Below are 17002 nucleotides of genomic sequence, written 5' to 3'. Positions count from 1 at the left end.
AATATTTCTTAAAGAATACAATCTGTAAGACAACATTTTGCAATCTTAGAACGTTAAAAATACTGACTTGGCTGGGCTTGGTGGCTCCCAGCACTTCAGGAGGCCAAGGTGGGGCGGATCACCTGAGGTTGGGAGTTCGAGACCAGCCTGACTAACATGGAGAAATCCCATCTCTACCAAAAATACAAAATTAAAAGGAGGTGGTGGTGCATGCCTGTAATCCCAGCTACTTGGGAGGCTGAGGAAGGAGAATCACTTGAACCCGAGAGGCAGAGGTTGCGGTGAGCTGAGATCGCACCATGGCACTCCAGCCTGGGCAACAAGAGCAAAACTCCGTCTCAGAAAAAAAAACAAAAAGCAACTGACTTAAAGCATATAAATGTTCTATGAGTAACAAAAAAAATCTTTATCAAGAATATATAACTGACATACCATAATCACAAAAGAGAATGACTGGAAACCTTTTCCAACTTTTATGACATAAAGGGGTTTAATCAAAAATAAAATATTAATAAATATGGTGAACAAGTAAGTCAACCTGATAAGGAAACAGTTAAGGACACTTACAAGAGAAGATTAGCAAAATACTACAAGGTAAATTAAGTTTATTTGGATACATTCTACTGTAAAATGGAATTTAAATGCTGGGGTTTTGATAGAAAAAGCATCTTTCCACTACACTGAAGCTTTGCATTCACAACACTTGCACAATCTCCATATGTTTTTCATTATTTCACTTTATCCCCAAAACAACTTTGGGAGAACTAAGGAGCTTCAACCAACCCCATATAGCCAAGGAAAAACTGCTCATTAGTGGTAGAACTGGGAGGAAAGCCAAGGATTCCTGGACACTAGGCCTCACTGTCTCTTTTAAATTTAGAAAGCTGTCTTCCATTTCCCTAAACCCACATAAAAATAAAGATGATCCTACTGAAGATTTTTGTATTATTTCTAGCACTCAAAGAATAATCTCTATCCTGGTAGCACTGAAGTTATAATAAATTTTCTGGTATAAACTTCTATTTTGAAATATATGGTATAGACACCTATCCCAAAAGAATTAACTTACTTAGAATGTTGAAGTTTATCTTCTATTAACGGAAGAACAGCTGGAATCATTTCTCGGGGGAAAATCTGGCTAACAACTGTAAGTGCCATACACACTTCTACTAGGTTAGTGCTCTGCAGGTCCTGACAAAACATTAAACAAAGAAAACATTCAGTGTAAATACTGGAACTAGGAATGGCAAATTAAACACTGTAATGGTCCTATATACTTAGTAATTTTGTGCTATTTATAATTAATTCGTATATCCAGACTTACGGAATATTTTATTGGAATGCTATTTGTTTTATTTGCCTTAATAGAGTCGGTAGAGAAATAAAGCCAAAAAGCAACTGATATAAAATTTCTGATACAAGCCAAAGTAGCCTCCTTTATTACAGCCTTTAAAACTTTTCTAAATCAATAATAAAACAATTTTATGAATTTTTCTTATCAATCAACAATAATATGAGTGTAAGTTTAAATGGAAGTGATTCTGGAATATTCACAATAAAATGCATACATTCATATATACTTATCTGTGCATATGGTTTATAAACCATTCTAATAGAACCTAAAAATATGTTTTCTAAGTTTGGAAAAAATTTAACCTACCAGTAACCTTAATATAGTATATGACTTAAAGTTCAGAAGATAGTGTTCTCTCTTTCTCGTGTATCAAAAAACTGACACAAGATAAAAAGCTCAACAACTCAATTACATCTCATTATCTTTTTGATTTAGAAATTTAACAGAAAATACTGTGAGTGTGAATTGTTTCTGTTATCTCTACATTTCAGTTACTTGGTTACATCTTATTCTTTTTTTACATGACTTTAAATTTTAAAGACTTCAATTCCTCAGTTTATCTCCCATTAGGACAGATCCTAGAAAAAAAGATAACAGCATGGAAAGTATACCAAAACTAAAAGCTTAGAGCCCTGGACTCTAATTCTAACTCTGTGTTTTAAAATGAAATTATAACAAGAGCAGCAGCTACTATTTCACATAGTGTTTCATTTAATCCTCACAACTCTGTCAGTTCTATTATTTAACTACATTTTATAAATGCAGAAACTGATTTAAAAGATTTTTCTAAGCCCATTCTGCAAGCCCACTTTCTTCTAATATTATCTAATTAAATATGATTGAGGAGAAATGTCAGAGGCTGGCCAGAATTATGACTTCATATTAACCAAAATAAAATACAATACCTTTACAACTGTATTCACGAGGAGAAGCAATAATTCATGACTTTCATGTAGAAATAAGGAAACAGCCAAATAACCTATGAAAATTGAGGGAAAAGTCTCATTACTACCTACCAAAAATAGACTTTTCACAAGAAGTTAAACAAAGCAGTCCTGTAAGTATCAAAGATACAAGTTACAAGTAAATATAAAAACAAACTGTAAAATATAAGGTTTTTAACCTTATGTCTCTTACTGAAGATTTTTAACCTTCAGTAGAGAAGATTTCAGGTATTCTTCACTATGAAATCTTCCAGAATTATGTATTTCATAGGATATTCCAGAAATTGAATAGACGCTATGTGTATCAACTCAAAATCTTGTAAATGACACTGAGAAAATATGCCTTCTCTCTTTTGTGCAATCCTTACATTATCAATCAAAGCATTATCTATTTTATAAATGCTATTTTATATTGAAACATAATTCAAAACAAATCACTACAGTAAAAAAAAAAAAATCTAATCACTACAGTGAATAGTGAGTTACTAGCTCTTTGTATTGAGTGAGCTAGCTACCTAATGCCAACCCACATGATATAAATCATATATTAAATACATTAAGACACACACACAATACCTTATTTTCTCAATTGAAAGAATAACAGTTATTCAGGAAAGAAACACTATCTGCTACATTAAAGGTACTCATTGGCTTAAATAAGCATTTTTACTGCAATAATATTAAAACATTTTAAAAGTACATTTTAATATTGAGGAAATATATTAACACTATGACAAATGCCATGTACACGGAATCTAGATTCTCCAAGGAATTTTCTCAGTCACCCTTCATATTGATAATAACACTTTAATTAGACAGTCACTATGGGTCAAGTACTTTATAAGCATTACTTTGTTTAATCCTCTCAACCACCCTATGAGATAGGCGTTATTATCCCAATACAATAATGAGACCCAAAAAAGGGCAATTTCCCAAGGTCCACACCTATCACATGGTGGAGCCAGAACTCAAACCCAGACAGTTGAAGTCAGTCCACATTTTAAACCCCCATGTTTTACTGCCTCTCCATATAGTCTATCATAAGACCTGATTCCCTGACTCCACACTCATTGATTTTCATTTTCCTCAATTCTTTCCACCCTTTCATCAGGGATTCTAATGTTAACTATACCCATCATCACCCAGTATCCATGCTGTTTGTGTCCACCATAAACATGAGAAAATAGAAATTTCCTATTCTCACAACCAAGAGGTGGCAGCATGACCAGTTCCAACACCTTCACTATAAGTCAGAGGAACAGAGCTATTACTCCTGCAATCGTAATAGATGAAAAAATCTGACTCCGGCCAAGAACGAGATTAGGAAAATCCCAGAAAGCATTTGTTTTGTTTTGTTTTCTGAGACTGAGTCTCACTCCGTCACTCAGGCTGGAAGGCAGTAGCACAATGAAAACTCACTGCAGCCTCTACCTTCCAAGCTCAAGTGATCCTCCACCTCAGCCTCCCAAGTAGCTGGGACCACAGGTGTGCACCATCACACTGACTTTTTTTTTTTTTTTATTTGTAGAGCAGGGTCTCACTATGTTACCCAGGCTGGTCTCAAAATCCCACACTCAAGCAATCCCTCCCACCTCAGCCTCCCAAAGTGCTGGGATTACAGGAGTGAGCCACCACACCAGGGTCCCCAGAAAGCATTAAAAAGAGAGACTGTCTTATTAGATTGCTGATAAATCACCTGTTTAGCTAAGGTATCACACATTCCCAAAACACCAATATTAAGGTCAACAAACTAATCCAAAGACCATCTCAATGAAACCTTAATTCTTTCTTTTACAAATAATATCCCAACTGTTTCAACAATCAGAAAGCGGGAAAAAACACTGGGACTCAAAATATGAGAAAAATTTCAGGGAAACAAAGAATAACAACTATGATTATAGATTATATTTGGTATGACTAAGAATGAGGTATACAAGCTTTGAGTATATAAATTTGGGCTCTGGCTCCATTTATCTGCTCCTTGACTTATGCTTATATGCTCTGTAAGTTACTTGACTTTTCTGAGCCTCCGTCTTATCTTTCACATGAAGATGAATACTGGCCAGACACTTAACAGGCATTTATGCCTGTAATCCCAGCACTTTGGGAGGCTGAGGCGGGCAGATCACTTGAAGTCAGGAGTTTGAGACCAGCATGGCCAACACAGCGAGAAACTCTGTCTCTACTAAGAACACAAAAATCAGCCAGACATGGTAGCACTTGCCTGTAATCTCAGCTACTTGGGAAGCTGAGGCACAAGAATTGTTTGAACCTGGGAGGCAAAGGTTGCAGTGAGCCAAAGCTGCACTTCAGCCTGGGTGACAGAGCAAGACTCTGTCTCAAAAAAAAAAAAAAAAAAAAAAAAAAAGGTAAAATGAAGATAAATACTATCTTAGAAGATAAAGCACTTAACATAATACTTAACTTTATGGGCAGTGAAGTTTATTTATTCATGCCTACAATTCCAGCACTTTGGGAGGCCAAGACAGGAGGACTGCTTGTGGCCAGAAGTTTGAGACCAGCCTGGCTAACAAAGCAAGACTCTACCTCTAAAAAAAATTATAATTTTTTTAGAAAAGAAACGTATTTATTCAAAAGTATTTATACAAAAAAAATAAGAAATTCTGACCAGGCACAGTGAGTGGCTCACAACTGTAATCCCAGCACTCTGGAAAGCCAAGGTAGGTGGATCACCTGAGGTCAGGAGTTCAAGACCACCCTGGCCAATATGGCAAAAACCCCCGATCTACTAAAAATACAAAAATTAGCTGGGTGTGGTGGCAGGTGCCTGTAATCCTACCTAATGAGGAGGCTGAGTCAGGAGAATTGCTTGAACCTGGGAGGCAGAGGTTGCAGTGAGCCAAGATCATGCCATTGCACTCTACCCTGGGAGACAAGAACAAAACTCCACCTCAAAAAAAAAAAAAGACATTCTGCATCAGAGAAAGCACCAAAGCTGGCCTTAAATTTCAGAAGAGTGGGTGAGACAACAGTACCAAAGCGAAGACATATAGAAGGCATAAATTATATATATACATATTTTTTTTTTTGAGACACATTCTCACTGTGTTGCCCAGGCTGGAATGCAGTGGCACGATCTCAGCTTACCACAACCTCCACCTCCCAGGTTCAAGCAATCCTCTGACCCCAGCCTCCCAAATAGCTGGGACAACAGGCATGTACCACCACACCCGGCTAATTTTTGTATTCTTAGTAGAGAAGGGGGCTCACCACCCTGGCCAGGCTAGTCTCAAACTCCTAATGTCAAGTGATCTGCCTGCCTAAGCCTTTCAAAGTGTTGGCATTACAGGCATTAGGCATCACGCCCAGCCCCATAAATTATATCTTTAAAAAATGATTTCCATTCAATAACACACATTAAAAACATCTGACGTCTGCAGATACATGTCACTCTAACTGGCAAGAAGTATTTTCCTAAAGATCATGAGTCTCAGTAAAAATGACTCTGAGATCCCCTTTAAGATAAGCTTCTGTAATTATAAAATGATACAGTTACAAGGTTATTAATTATAACTTTATTTATTAAGACAGGGTCTCACTCTTTTGCCCCACAAGAAATATTTTCCTAAAGATCATGAGCCTCAATAAAAATGACTCTGAGACCCCCTTTAAGATAAGCATCTGTAACTATAAAATTATAGTTACAAGCTTATTAATTACAACTTTATTTATTTATTTGAGACACAAGGTCTCACTCTGTCACCCAGGCTGGAGTGCAGTGGCATGATCTCGGCTCACCGCAAACTCCGCCTTCAAACTCTGCCTTTCAGGGTCAAGTATTTCTCATGCCTCAGCCTCCCCAGTAGCTGGGACTACAGGCACGCATCACCATGCCCAGCTGCCTTTTGAATTTTTAGTAGAGAAGTAGAGACAGGGTTTCACCATGTTTGCCAGGCTGGTCTTGACTAACCTCAGGTGATCTGCCCACCTTGGCTGGGATTACAGGCATTAGCCACTGTACCCGGCCTATACTGAAACTATAACTATTAATTTCTGTTTGTCTCTGTCCTCTCCCCTGCCACTGCAGGGATCCTTAAAGTGGAAGCAACATAAGTTACTCATGTATAAGCTTAACTGCAGTATCTAGCATACAGTGGGCACTCAGTGTATCGATTCCATGAATATTGAATAAATTTTATAAACAGGCAATCCCTAAGAAGATTTTCCAGTCAGAAATATTTTTCCTAATCAAGCCAAAATTTCACTATTGTAGGTTAATTTCTTTGGAACTGTCTTCCAGAGTCTTTAACAAAATAGATACCTCTAAGAAGAGTATCAATGTTATTTCAACTGCTGTGAGCAAGTACATAAAGCAAGTAAGAGAAAATGGCCCAAAGTTGAAGGAAAACATTAAAAAGGAAAGAAATAGAGAAATAGAAAAGTAAAAGAAATGAGATGTAAGGTAAGATGGGAGGGAGGCAAAGAAATATCAGACTTTTGCCTAAAATCTGCCATCACTGACTCCTGTTATGGCTGAATTGTAAACATTTCCCAATGTATTCACATCTAACATGTTTTTCCTTAGAAATGAAAAGAATGAAGCTGGTTTTTACTTTTCTCAAAATGCTCAACAATGGTTGAAATTTCCTTTTTGCTGTTTTTCTTCTTTTATCAAAACCAAACAAAAGAAGAGAAAAAACACTACAAATACAGTCTTTCAGAAGCTAAAAGAACATCACCATTAGAAAGACTTCAGACACACGAAAATTCTAACAGGATTTTCCAGGTTTGGGATGACAACTGAAAACAGTGAATATGACTGGAAGAGCTTAAATTCCGTATTTGCATAATGTTTAAGAGAAATCAAAGTTTTAAGAAAAACAAATTACTAATAAAAACTAATTTAAAAGCTTTAAAAAAAATTCCTCCTTTTAGGGAGCTTAAAATTAGTTCAGGAGCCAAGACATTAATATATGAAAAGATAACAATAAAAGGTAACAGATGGTAGGAGCCACCTGTGTGATCATAGAAGAATTAAAATTTGATTTGGAATATGGAGAGACACAGAGAATGCTAGAGGGCATTCTACTTGGAGGAAAGAATATAACAAGTTTGGCTGGGCATGGTGGTTCATATCTGTAATCCCAGCACTTTGGGAGGCCGAGGCAGGTGGATCACAAGGTCAGGAGTTCAAGACCAGGCTGGCCAACATGGTTAAACCCCAACTTTACTAAAAATACAAAAATTAGCTGGCTGTGGTGGCAGGCGCCTGTAATCCCAGCTACTAAGGAGGTTAAGGCAGGATAATTTCTTGAACCTGGGAGGCAGAGGTTGCAGTGAGCTGAGATCGAGCCACTGCACTCCAGCCTGGGTGACAAAGCAAGACTCTGTCTCGGGGGAAAAAAAAAAGAATATAACAAGTTTAAAAGACCAAAGATACAATGCAAGATGAGATTTAAAAAAAGAAATTTAGGCTGGGCGCGGTGGCTCACACCCGTAATCCCAGCACTTTGGGAGGCCCAGGCGGGCGGATCACCTGAGGTCAGGAGTTTGAGACCAGACTGACCAACATGGTGAAACCCCGTATTAAAAAAAAAAAAAAAAATTAAAAAAAAAGATTGAAGAGTGTTTTGGGTGGAGTGGGGTTCCACAAGTGGAATATTATGTGCATTCAGTCTCAGAATCTTTACCAAGACATCTGTCACTTCCACCCCATCATCATCTGATAAGACAGATCAATATAATTTATGAATAATGCTAGTCCTAAACGACATGACATCAACTTCTCTGAATAAAGAACATGTTCTTCCCTTTAGTATTCTAAAATGCTTCCTTCTTGAGATTCTGTATAAAGCTGAATCTTTATGAATAGAAGATTTAATTGCCTAAAAGAATTTTTCCTTACAGCCCTAAAGGTTGACTACAGAAAGAAATTTTTTGAAAAGTTACTGCTAATTCTCATAGCTACCATTTGAGAGGCTAAGAACAAGGTAGTTAAAATTACTCTAGTAAATTTCAGTTTTATTCTATAAAGAAACATTTCTGGCCATTAAACGAATAAGGTTAAACAGACTTCTTAGTATCAGCTCTATTGCTCAGGCACAGTGGCTCACGTCTAAAATCCCAATACTTTGGGAGCCTGAGGTGGGCGGATCACCTGAGGTCAGAAGTTTGAGACCAGCCTGGCCAACATGGTGAAACCCCATCTTTACTAAAAATACAAAAATTAGCCAGGTGTAGTGGTGGACACCTGTAATCCCAGCTACTCGGGAGGCTAAGGCAGGAGAATTCCTTGAACCCAGGAGGCAGAGGTTGCAGTGAGCCAAGATCGAGCCACTGCAGTCTAGCCTGGACAGCAGAGTGAGACTCCATCTCAAAAAAAAAAAAAGAAATTATAATACAGTATTCTAAAAACATACATAGACCTGCCATCATTCATTTTGTATAATAATTGGAACTTCAAGGACAACATAAAAGTATGAAAGTCTTAAACACATACATACCTACTCTTTTTTCTAAGAGGTTTCCTTGTTGGGCTAACTTGATAGCATGAATATAGCCAAAGGAAGCATCATATCCAAGCATTTCGCAATATATAAGTCTCACCATACATTCCTTCATCATTTTCTGAAAAGCAAAATACCCAGTAACTATATAAATGAATTGAATGTTTAGATTGTTTTACTATGTTCTCATAACTTAACAGGAGAATCCTTTAATCCTGGCACAGAAGAAATAATATATATCACAAACTAATCATGTAATATCAGACTTTATAAATAAAAATTGCTTCCAATCTCACCAACAGTATTACTTTTAGTAAAATTATTTCACTACTTTGTTAGTGGCACTACTATAAAATAAATCATCTATACTATTTCTATGTGCCCCTAGTGAAAAATATGGTTATAATGTGATACATAGGGTCTTCAGACACGATTTCATCCACAGTCCTCTTACTTGGCTTCTAAAATACAGCACATCATTTTAGTAGACTTTGTCAAATGAAAACATCCATAAAATTTCCACAAGTTGGTAATAATTTCTGTAACAAAAATATTTTTCACATTGAAAAATCAAATTGCACCTAGATTTTCTTCAGAATTATCGTGCTAAGCATAATATGGAATAGTTTGCTTTATAGGCACTCTTTTTTAATAACTCACAATTATAAACTGAGGGACATGATTTCATGAATGGTATAGCTATTGCAATAATACTTAGTTTTTTAATGGGGGCTTTTAATATCTGCAATGTAAGCCAAAAATTTTTAACAGATGCTAAAAATTTTTTATCACTAATATTTGCATTCTCAATATTTACGGTAAATTTTAATCAGAAATAAAAAATATAAATAAAGTGTGTTTCAAAATAAAGAAAAGCTCATACTTTTTTTTTTTTTTTTTTTTTGAGACGGAGTCTTGCTCTGTCACCCAGGCTGGAGTACAGTGGTGAGATCTCGGCTCACCACAGCCTCCACCTCCCGGGTTCAAGCGATTCTCGTTCAGCCTCTCAAGTAGCTGGGATCACAGGCATACATCACCACGCCCAGCTAATTTTTGTATATTTAATAGAGACAGGGTTTCACCATGTTGGCCAGGCTGGTCTCAAATTCCTGACCTCAAATGATCCGGTCTCCTCAGCCTCCCAAATTGCTGGGATTCTAGGCATGTACCACCACACTCAGCCACACAGACTATTTTAATATGTTAAAATTAATTAGGGTTAGCATATTACAGGATTATTAAATCACAAAATGCTAAGGAAACAGTGAAAATGAATATTTTAAAGCAAGGATAGTAATGTTTAATGTAAATATGAAGAGTTTAAAGAGAAATCATAGGAAAATCTCTTTTTTTTTTTTTTTTGAGACAGAGTTTCACTGTTGTTACCCAGACTGGAGTGCAATGGCGCGATCTCGGCTCACCTCAACCTCCGCCTCCTGGGTTCAAGCAATTCTCCTGCCTCAGCCTCCCGAGTAGCTGGGACTACAGGCGCGCACCACCATGCCCAGCTAATTTTTGTATTTTTAGTAGAGACGGGGTTTCACCTTGTTGACCAGGATGGTCTCGATCTCTTGACCTCATGATCCACCCTCCTCGGCCTCCCAAAGTGCTGGGATTATAGGCGTGAGCCACCGCGCCCGGCCCGGAAAATCTTAAGGGAATGAGATTTAAGTCAGGTCACTTGTGCTTAAAGCAGTAAAAGTTAATTCATTAACCCATTAATTAAGACTACAAAATACTGACTGGGCACAGTGACTGTCTCCTGTAATCCCAGCACTTTAGGAGGTCATGGTGGGCAGATCACCTGAGATAAGGAGTTCGAGACCAGCCTGGCCAACACGGTGAAACCCCATTTCTACTAAAAAACTACAAAAATTAGCTAAGTATGGTGGCTCGAGCCTGTAATCCCAGCTACTCGGGAGGCTGAGGCAAGAGAATCACTTGAATCTGGGAGGTGGAGGTTGCAGTGAGCCAAGATTCCGCCACAGCACTACAGCCTGAGCAACAGAGCAAGACTCCATCCCCCACCCCCGCCCAAAAAGATTACAAAATACTGAGAAAACAAATAAAAGATACCGGAAGTCCCTCTTCAGACTTCTACATTAATTAGGAGTGAAAGCATTCATTTAAACCATTAAGTTTCAACCCTAGATTTGTAACATTTTATCTCAGAGTTTTTCAAAAGTCATTAGGAACTTTATCTAAGTAAGATTTGCATCTCATACGTTTATTTTTAGAGATGAAAGTGCATTCCCCAATGCAGGAATTCTCTTTACAATTTCTCTGACTGTCAACCTTTACAAGAACACCTCTGGGACAGACTATTCTACAAGATATGCACAGAGTTGGAGGCCTAAGTGTTATAAAACCTTCCTTTCAAACTCTGCCTTCCTAATTTCTACCTATTTATCTTAGTTCTGCCCAACTTTAGGTTTCTGCCTTGGAACAAGGAAAACTATATACCAATGCCAATCTAAGAAAATGGAAATCTAACATACAAAAACCATCACTGTTTAACGTCTCTATCTAGAATAATATGCTAGAAGCATAATGATTTTATACATAGCCACACAGACACACATAGGTGTATACACACAAACATACATGTACATATATGCACAAGGATATATCAGATTATGTTTTGAGCTTTATTTGCCACATACCATTATTATGACCACGAACAAAAATATATTCATTCTCTCAGACTTTACAAGTGTTATTCAAATTCTCGATCATGTACGTATGTAAAATGATCACCCTGATATTTCACTAGCTAGGAGGAAAAACATTCCCACAGTGGCTTGTATACAGAAGGCACTCACCAAATATTTGCTGAAGAAATGTTGCTTGGAACAAAATCTCATTTAAAAAAAAAAATCAGGTCAGGCATAGTGGCTCATGCCTGTAATCCTAGCACTTTGATTTGGGAGGTGGGTGGGTCACTTGAGGTCAGGAGTTTAAGACCAACCAGCTCCACATGGTGAAACCTCAACTCTACTAAAAATACAAAAACTAACCAGGTGTGGTGGTAGGCACCTGTAGTCCCAGTTACTCGGCAGGCTGAGGCATGAGAATCTCTTGAACCCAGGAGGCAGAGTGCAGTGGTGACTGCACTCCAGCCTGGGCAACAGAGCAAGATTCTCTCTCAAAAAAATAACAATAATAATCAAACTGGGTCTTAATCGAACTATGCTGGGACAGCCCCACAGTGTCCTGCATAATAATGAATGACTATTCATTAAACAATTGCTGAATATTGTTTGAAAAATCAAATTATATAGAACAAAGTTTAAAAACAACTAGGTCTTAAATAATAAAATTAGATATATCTACAATATATCAATTCAGGTCTGAAAATATGTTGATAGCCCAACCTTTTCCAAGTGTATAACATTAAAAGCATCAGCTCAGCACTAGAGTCCCAAGAGTATCTCCACATTTATGTAATCATCATCACATTAACTCTGACTTGACACAGGCAAACCTTGTTCTGGTGCAAACCAGTCAACAATAAAAGGCTACAGTTAACATCTGAGTTGCTACCGTCTATAATTCATTTTGACTGTGATAAATTAAATTTTAGCAACCGATCATCAGTTAGATGCCACTATTGAGTCCACAGTAGACTAGATTTCAAATTCAAATGTGTTGGCACTGACTATGCAAACCTACCAGTGTTGTAGTAGGAGCAGAAACAGTCGCTTTCAGACTACTCAGTTCCTGCTGGATTAATTTTTCTTCTTCCTGGGAAAGTGAAAATATTTAAATGCTTGATTAACTGTCTTTTAAAACTGTAACAGCATTTATCTAAAGGGAAAAATATAATTTACAATACTTTTAATTAAAAAGAAACATTATTTTAAAGGAGAGTTATAAATATTACACACTTACAATCTAAAGGCATTTCTCCAAACCTCAGAACTGTCCCTGAAGAGAATAAATATTTCCAGGCTAACCCACCCTTCCTCTTTTCTTTACTCAGTTACTTCCCCTTAATGGCAGAATGGCAGAAAATAGGTTTTTAAAAAATAAAGGTGAGGCCGGGCATAGTGACTCAAGCCTGTAATCCAAGCACTTTAGAGGCCAAGGCGGGCGGATCACCTGAGGTTGGGAGTTCAAGACCACTTGACCAACATGGTGAGACCCCATCTTTTAAAAATAAATAAATAAAAATAAAGGTGGAGGCCGGGCCTGGAGGCTCATGCTTGTAATCCCAGCACTTTGGGAGGCTGAGGGGGTTGGATCACTTGAGGTAGGTCAGGAGTTTGAGACCAGTCTGGCCAACATGGCAAAACCCCGTCTCTACTAAAAAATACAAACATTAGCTGGGCAGCCTATAATCCCAGCTACTCGGGAGGCTGAGGCAGGGGCAGGAGAATCTCTTGAACCAGGGAGGTGAAAGTTGCAGTGAGCCGAGATTGTACCACTACACTCCAGCCTGGCAAGACATCATCTCAAAAAACAAATTAAATTAAAGGTGGAAAGAGAGTAGAAATTCTCCATGTATTGGCCCAAGAAAAGAGTCTCATCTCACATATTCCCCTTAGAAGTAAAGTCTTCATGGAATCGAAAAATAGGGTAAGAAAGCAGAAAGAGAAATCGGACTTTTTCCCTTAAACTACATTCTTCTTCCCTGTCTTTTCCTCATTCCCCAAATCCTTTCCATCACTTCGTATCTCAGACACATACCAATGTGGTCACTTCTACTGTCTGCATTGTATGTTACCTCCCTAAGCACTTAAAAAATTGGTCCCTTTTTTTTTTTTTTTTTTTGGCTACTATCACGCTACCTTTAAATTACACTCTAAATTATATGTTCATCAGGAGGCTATTTAAAAGTCATTAATGAAATACTGATCCACATGGATCCCTATCTACAGTTTCAAAATGCTATTTAAGACCAAAAATAACTTTTTAAAAAATTTATTGAGCATCCCATAAAAATTAGCAAAGGACAAAAACCTTAAGAAAAACAACATTGGCCGGGGGCTGTGGCTCACAACTGTAATCCCAGCACTTTGGGAGACCAAGGCGGGTGGATCACCTGAGGTCAGGAATTGGAGATCAGCCTGGCCAACATGGTGAAACCCCATGGTGTGCACCTGTAATCCCAGCTACTCAGGAGGCTGAGGCAGGACCATCGCTTGAATCCGGGAGACGGAAGTTGCAGTGAACTGAGATCATGCCACTGCACTCCAGCCTGGGGGACAAGAGCAAAATCCCGTCTCAAAAAAAAAAAAAGCCCACAAAATAATGATTCTGGAATGTGAAGCAGGTTCTCTCTGGATAGCATCATCTTATTTGAGCTGCCAAAAAAACGATTTTTTTTTAACCTTCAGAGCACTTTCTTTTCTGTCTTTCCTTCTCTTTTCGCATTTATATCGCATTGTAGTCATGCTTATACTTGTCTTAAGCCCAAAACCAATGACCAATTTCTTGGGAAAAGGGAATGTGTTTAATCCTATTTTCCTGTGTCTAGCACATAACCTTGTTCCATAAACATCTGTTGAACAAATAATGACATTAACATGTGCTCTTTTTAAGATATAAACTTGAAGGTGTCAATCTGTATACTACAAAATCCATGCAATCATCAAGCGCCTAAGAGGGTGTGGCACTATGGTTCATGCCTGTAATCTCAGCACTTTGGGAGGCCGAAGCGGTCAGATCACTTGAGATCTGGAGTTCGAGACCAGCCTGGCCAACGTGGTGAAACCCCGTATCTACTAAAAATACGAATATTAGCTAGGCGCAGTGGCACGCGCCTGTAATCCCAGCTACTTGGGAGGCTGAGGCAGAAGAATCGCTTGAACCCGGGAGGCGGAGGCTCCACTGAGTCCAGATCGTGCCATTGCGCTCCAGCCTGGGAGACAGAGCAAGACTCAGTCACTAAATAAAAAAAATTTTAAAGCCTGTGAGAGCTTAAGAACTTTTATAACTGCTCAAAGCACATTTGAGGCAGAGACTTAGCAAATTTTACATTTTGGGACCATAACGCTTTTTCTTTGCCCAACACGTGTTCTAACCCAAGAACCTCAAGCTCCCCAAAGATATTCAACAGGAAGAGCAGATGGCAGGATCTGTTCAGGTATGTGACATCTGAACTGTTGTTCAGTTGAAGGGACAGGGGTAGAGAAGGAAATTGAGAAGAGGAAAAAAACTTTGTGGATGCTAAATAACGTCTGACACCTTAGCACTGGGTATTTTCAAACGCTTGTCATCTCACCCAATCCTCGGGAAAAAAACCTATGAATTTTATGAATTATGTATCAGTACTTTTCCACGCCAACGCTGAGAAAATACAGGGAGGATCAGAGGTTGCAGAGATCTGCCTCAGATCAAAGAGTCAGTATCAGAGCCAACTGTGGAAACTCGGCCTCCCTGCTGTCAATCCCAGCAGGAAAGTGAAGCTTCCAGACAGAAGAAAGGACGAACCGACACAGCAGTCCCTGAACCCCGCCGGAGGGCTGACCCCGGAGGTCCTGGAGTCTCGCCGCCCAGCCAGGGCCTCCTGGCGCGGGGGCCTCACTCCAACGTCCCTGAGTTCCCCGGCCGGCAGGCACCTACGTGCTTGGAGGTGAGGGCGGTGATACCGCGGACGAGGCTGCCCAGCCGCGAGGAGAAGGACGCCTTGGCGGCCGAGGGCCCACCACCGGGCTGGTTCTGCAGGAAGAGTCCCGGCAGCGCGGTCAGCGTCTTCTCCACTATGTCGCTCATCGCCACCGCCGCCCGCGATGCCGTAGCAGCCCGGCTTCATGTCCGGACGCCGCTGCCAGCCCGGCCTCCGTAGGCACTTCCTGTTTTTTGAATAAGAAATCTTTATTTGCGTCCTGCATGAACAAGCCCAGTGTCGTTCTCGCGAGGAGCCACCAGAGGGCGCAAGAGACCGCAGGGACGGAAAAGGCCGCTCGCCCGAGATTGCGCGCGGAAGTGGACCTCATTTCTCGCGAAGGAGCAGCGGCTCCAGGATCCCCCACAACTGTGAGTCCACTTGAGGAAGCCGCCAGGTGCCTGGCCCTGTTAAGCATTGCCTCCCAGGATCTCGCTTTCCCGCTAGCCGCCTCCGCGTTGCCCAAGACCCCGTCAGGAGTTGCGTCTCCCTGGCCGCGCCTTTTTTGGGACGTCCCTGTCCCCTCAGCCGCCCCTCACTGTCCCCGGACCGCGCGCCACCCGCCCGCCTCCCACAGGCTGTTTCACGCGGGTCCCCGGCGCCGCACGAGGCTCCTGCTCTGGCGACTGTTGGGACACCCAAGGTGTTGAGTGACAGGGCGGCTGTCCTGAGGGTTAGGCGTGCCAGGTTCAGAGCCCGCCGCGGGCCGAGGACTCGCGGCCACTATCGCTTCCCGTCTGCCCATCTTCTCCTGGGATTTGGAGAGGCGGACGGGGCGAGTGGTCAGCGGCCACCTTTGCCGACTCCTCCTCAGCAGGTCTCAGTTGAAAGTCCTGGGGCCGACTTCCCTGCCCCGGCAGGCAAGGACGGGTCTCCACGTCTCACCCTCTCACAGCGCTCAGTTCTTTTCCACTTTGGAACAATCACAGTTGCCACTACGTAAACAGTTCCCCATAGAGTATCTTATTCATAGTTATTGCCCAGCTTTTACGTAGAACAGAATCTGGTACAGTGGTTCTCAAAATGTGGTCTCGTGACCTCTGAGGGTCCCTGAGACCCTCTAGGGAATTCACAAAGTCAAAACAATACTGATAACGTTTCTTACGTGTTATTTGCCATTTTCACCCTCATTCTGTTGGAAGTGTACAGAGTTCTCAAGAGGTTAGATGGCAGTTGACTAGCTGGTGACATGTATGCTGGACTATTCTTGTGTTTTCTAGAATTTTCTAAGGTAGGTTTAGGGCATAAATGTGCGCAGTTTGACCTCAGTACTCCTAGTGTGTTCTTAGGGCGTAAGTTAGATAGGTGGTCATAGCCTCCCTTCAAGGGGAACAAATTTGATAAATAGAACAAAGCAGCACAAAGTGCACAGACCATTTCCCAGGCTCCTGGGTAGAAAACCTTTCAGCAAAGGAGTAGAAGAGCAGAAACGAAAATCCCCAAATTCTCACAAGCGAGAAACCCATGATCAGTGTCCCTGGGCTGAATTATACTCATTGTAATAGTAAAAAACACACCGTTAGGTGAAGATTTAAGATATCAGTAAGACATGCAGTGTCTATACTAGCATGTAAAACCACAGCGCACATGGTGCCAGAAAACCACTGAGAACATATTTAATAGCAAC

The 17002-nt window shown here is 40.1% G+C and overlaps 1 protein-coding gene across 3 annotated transcripts in view; it reads right to left on the bottom strand.

The window, feature by feature from the left end:
- The window catches only part of AP4E1 (adaptor related protein complex 4 subunit epsilon 1), a 98292-nt gene extending 82732 nt beyond the window's left edge, over positions 1-15560 (bottom strand). Inside the window, exons 1-5 of one of the 3 annotated variants that reach the window (XM_012442378.2) lie at positions 15333-15560; positions 12438-12509; positions 8763-8886; positions 2260-2333; positions 1070-1191 (exon numbers count right to left, since the gene is read on the bottom strand). In XM_012442378.2, the coding sequence (XP_012297801.2) occupies positions 1070-1191; positions 2260-2333; positions 8763-8886; positions 12438-12509; positions 15333-15482 (542 nt within the window). In that variant the 5' untranslated portion in view covers positions 15483-15560. Of the gene's footprint in view, positions 1-1069; positions 1192-2259; positions 2334-5098; positions 5202-8762; positions 8887-12437; positions 12510-15332 lie in introns of those variants that run through there. The other 2 variants (XM_064365673.1, XM_064365674.1) reach the window with 2 other exon arrangements.
- Between the last annotated feature and the right edge of the window lie 1442 nt (positions 15561-17002).

Source organism: Aotus nancymaae, unplaced genomic scaffold (genome assembly GCF_030222135.1).
Source record: "Aotus nancymaae isolate 86718 unplaced genomic scaffold, 86718_ANA_hifiasm-v0.15.2.pri h1tg000062l, whole genome shotgun sequence".
Taxonomy (NCBI): Eukaryota; Metazoa; Chordata; class Mammalia; order Primates; family Aotidae; genus Aotus; species Aotus nancymaae.
This window is presented reverse-complemented; position numbering and strand designations above follow the sequence as displayed.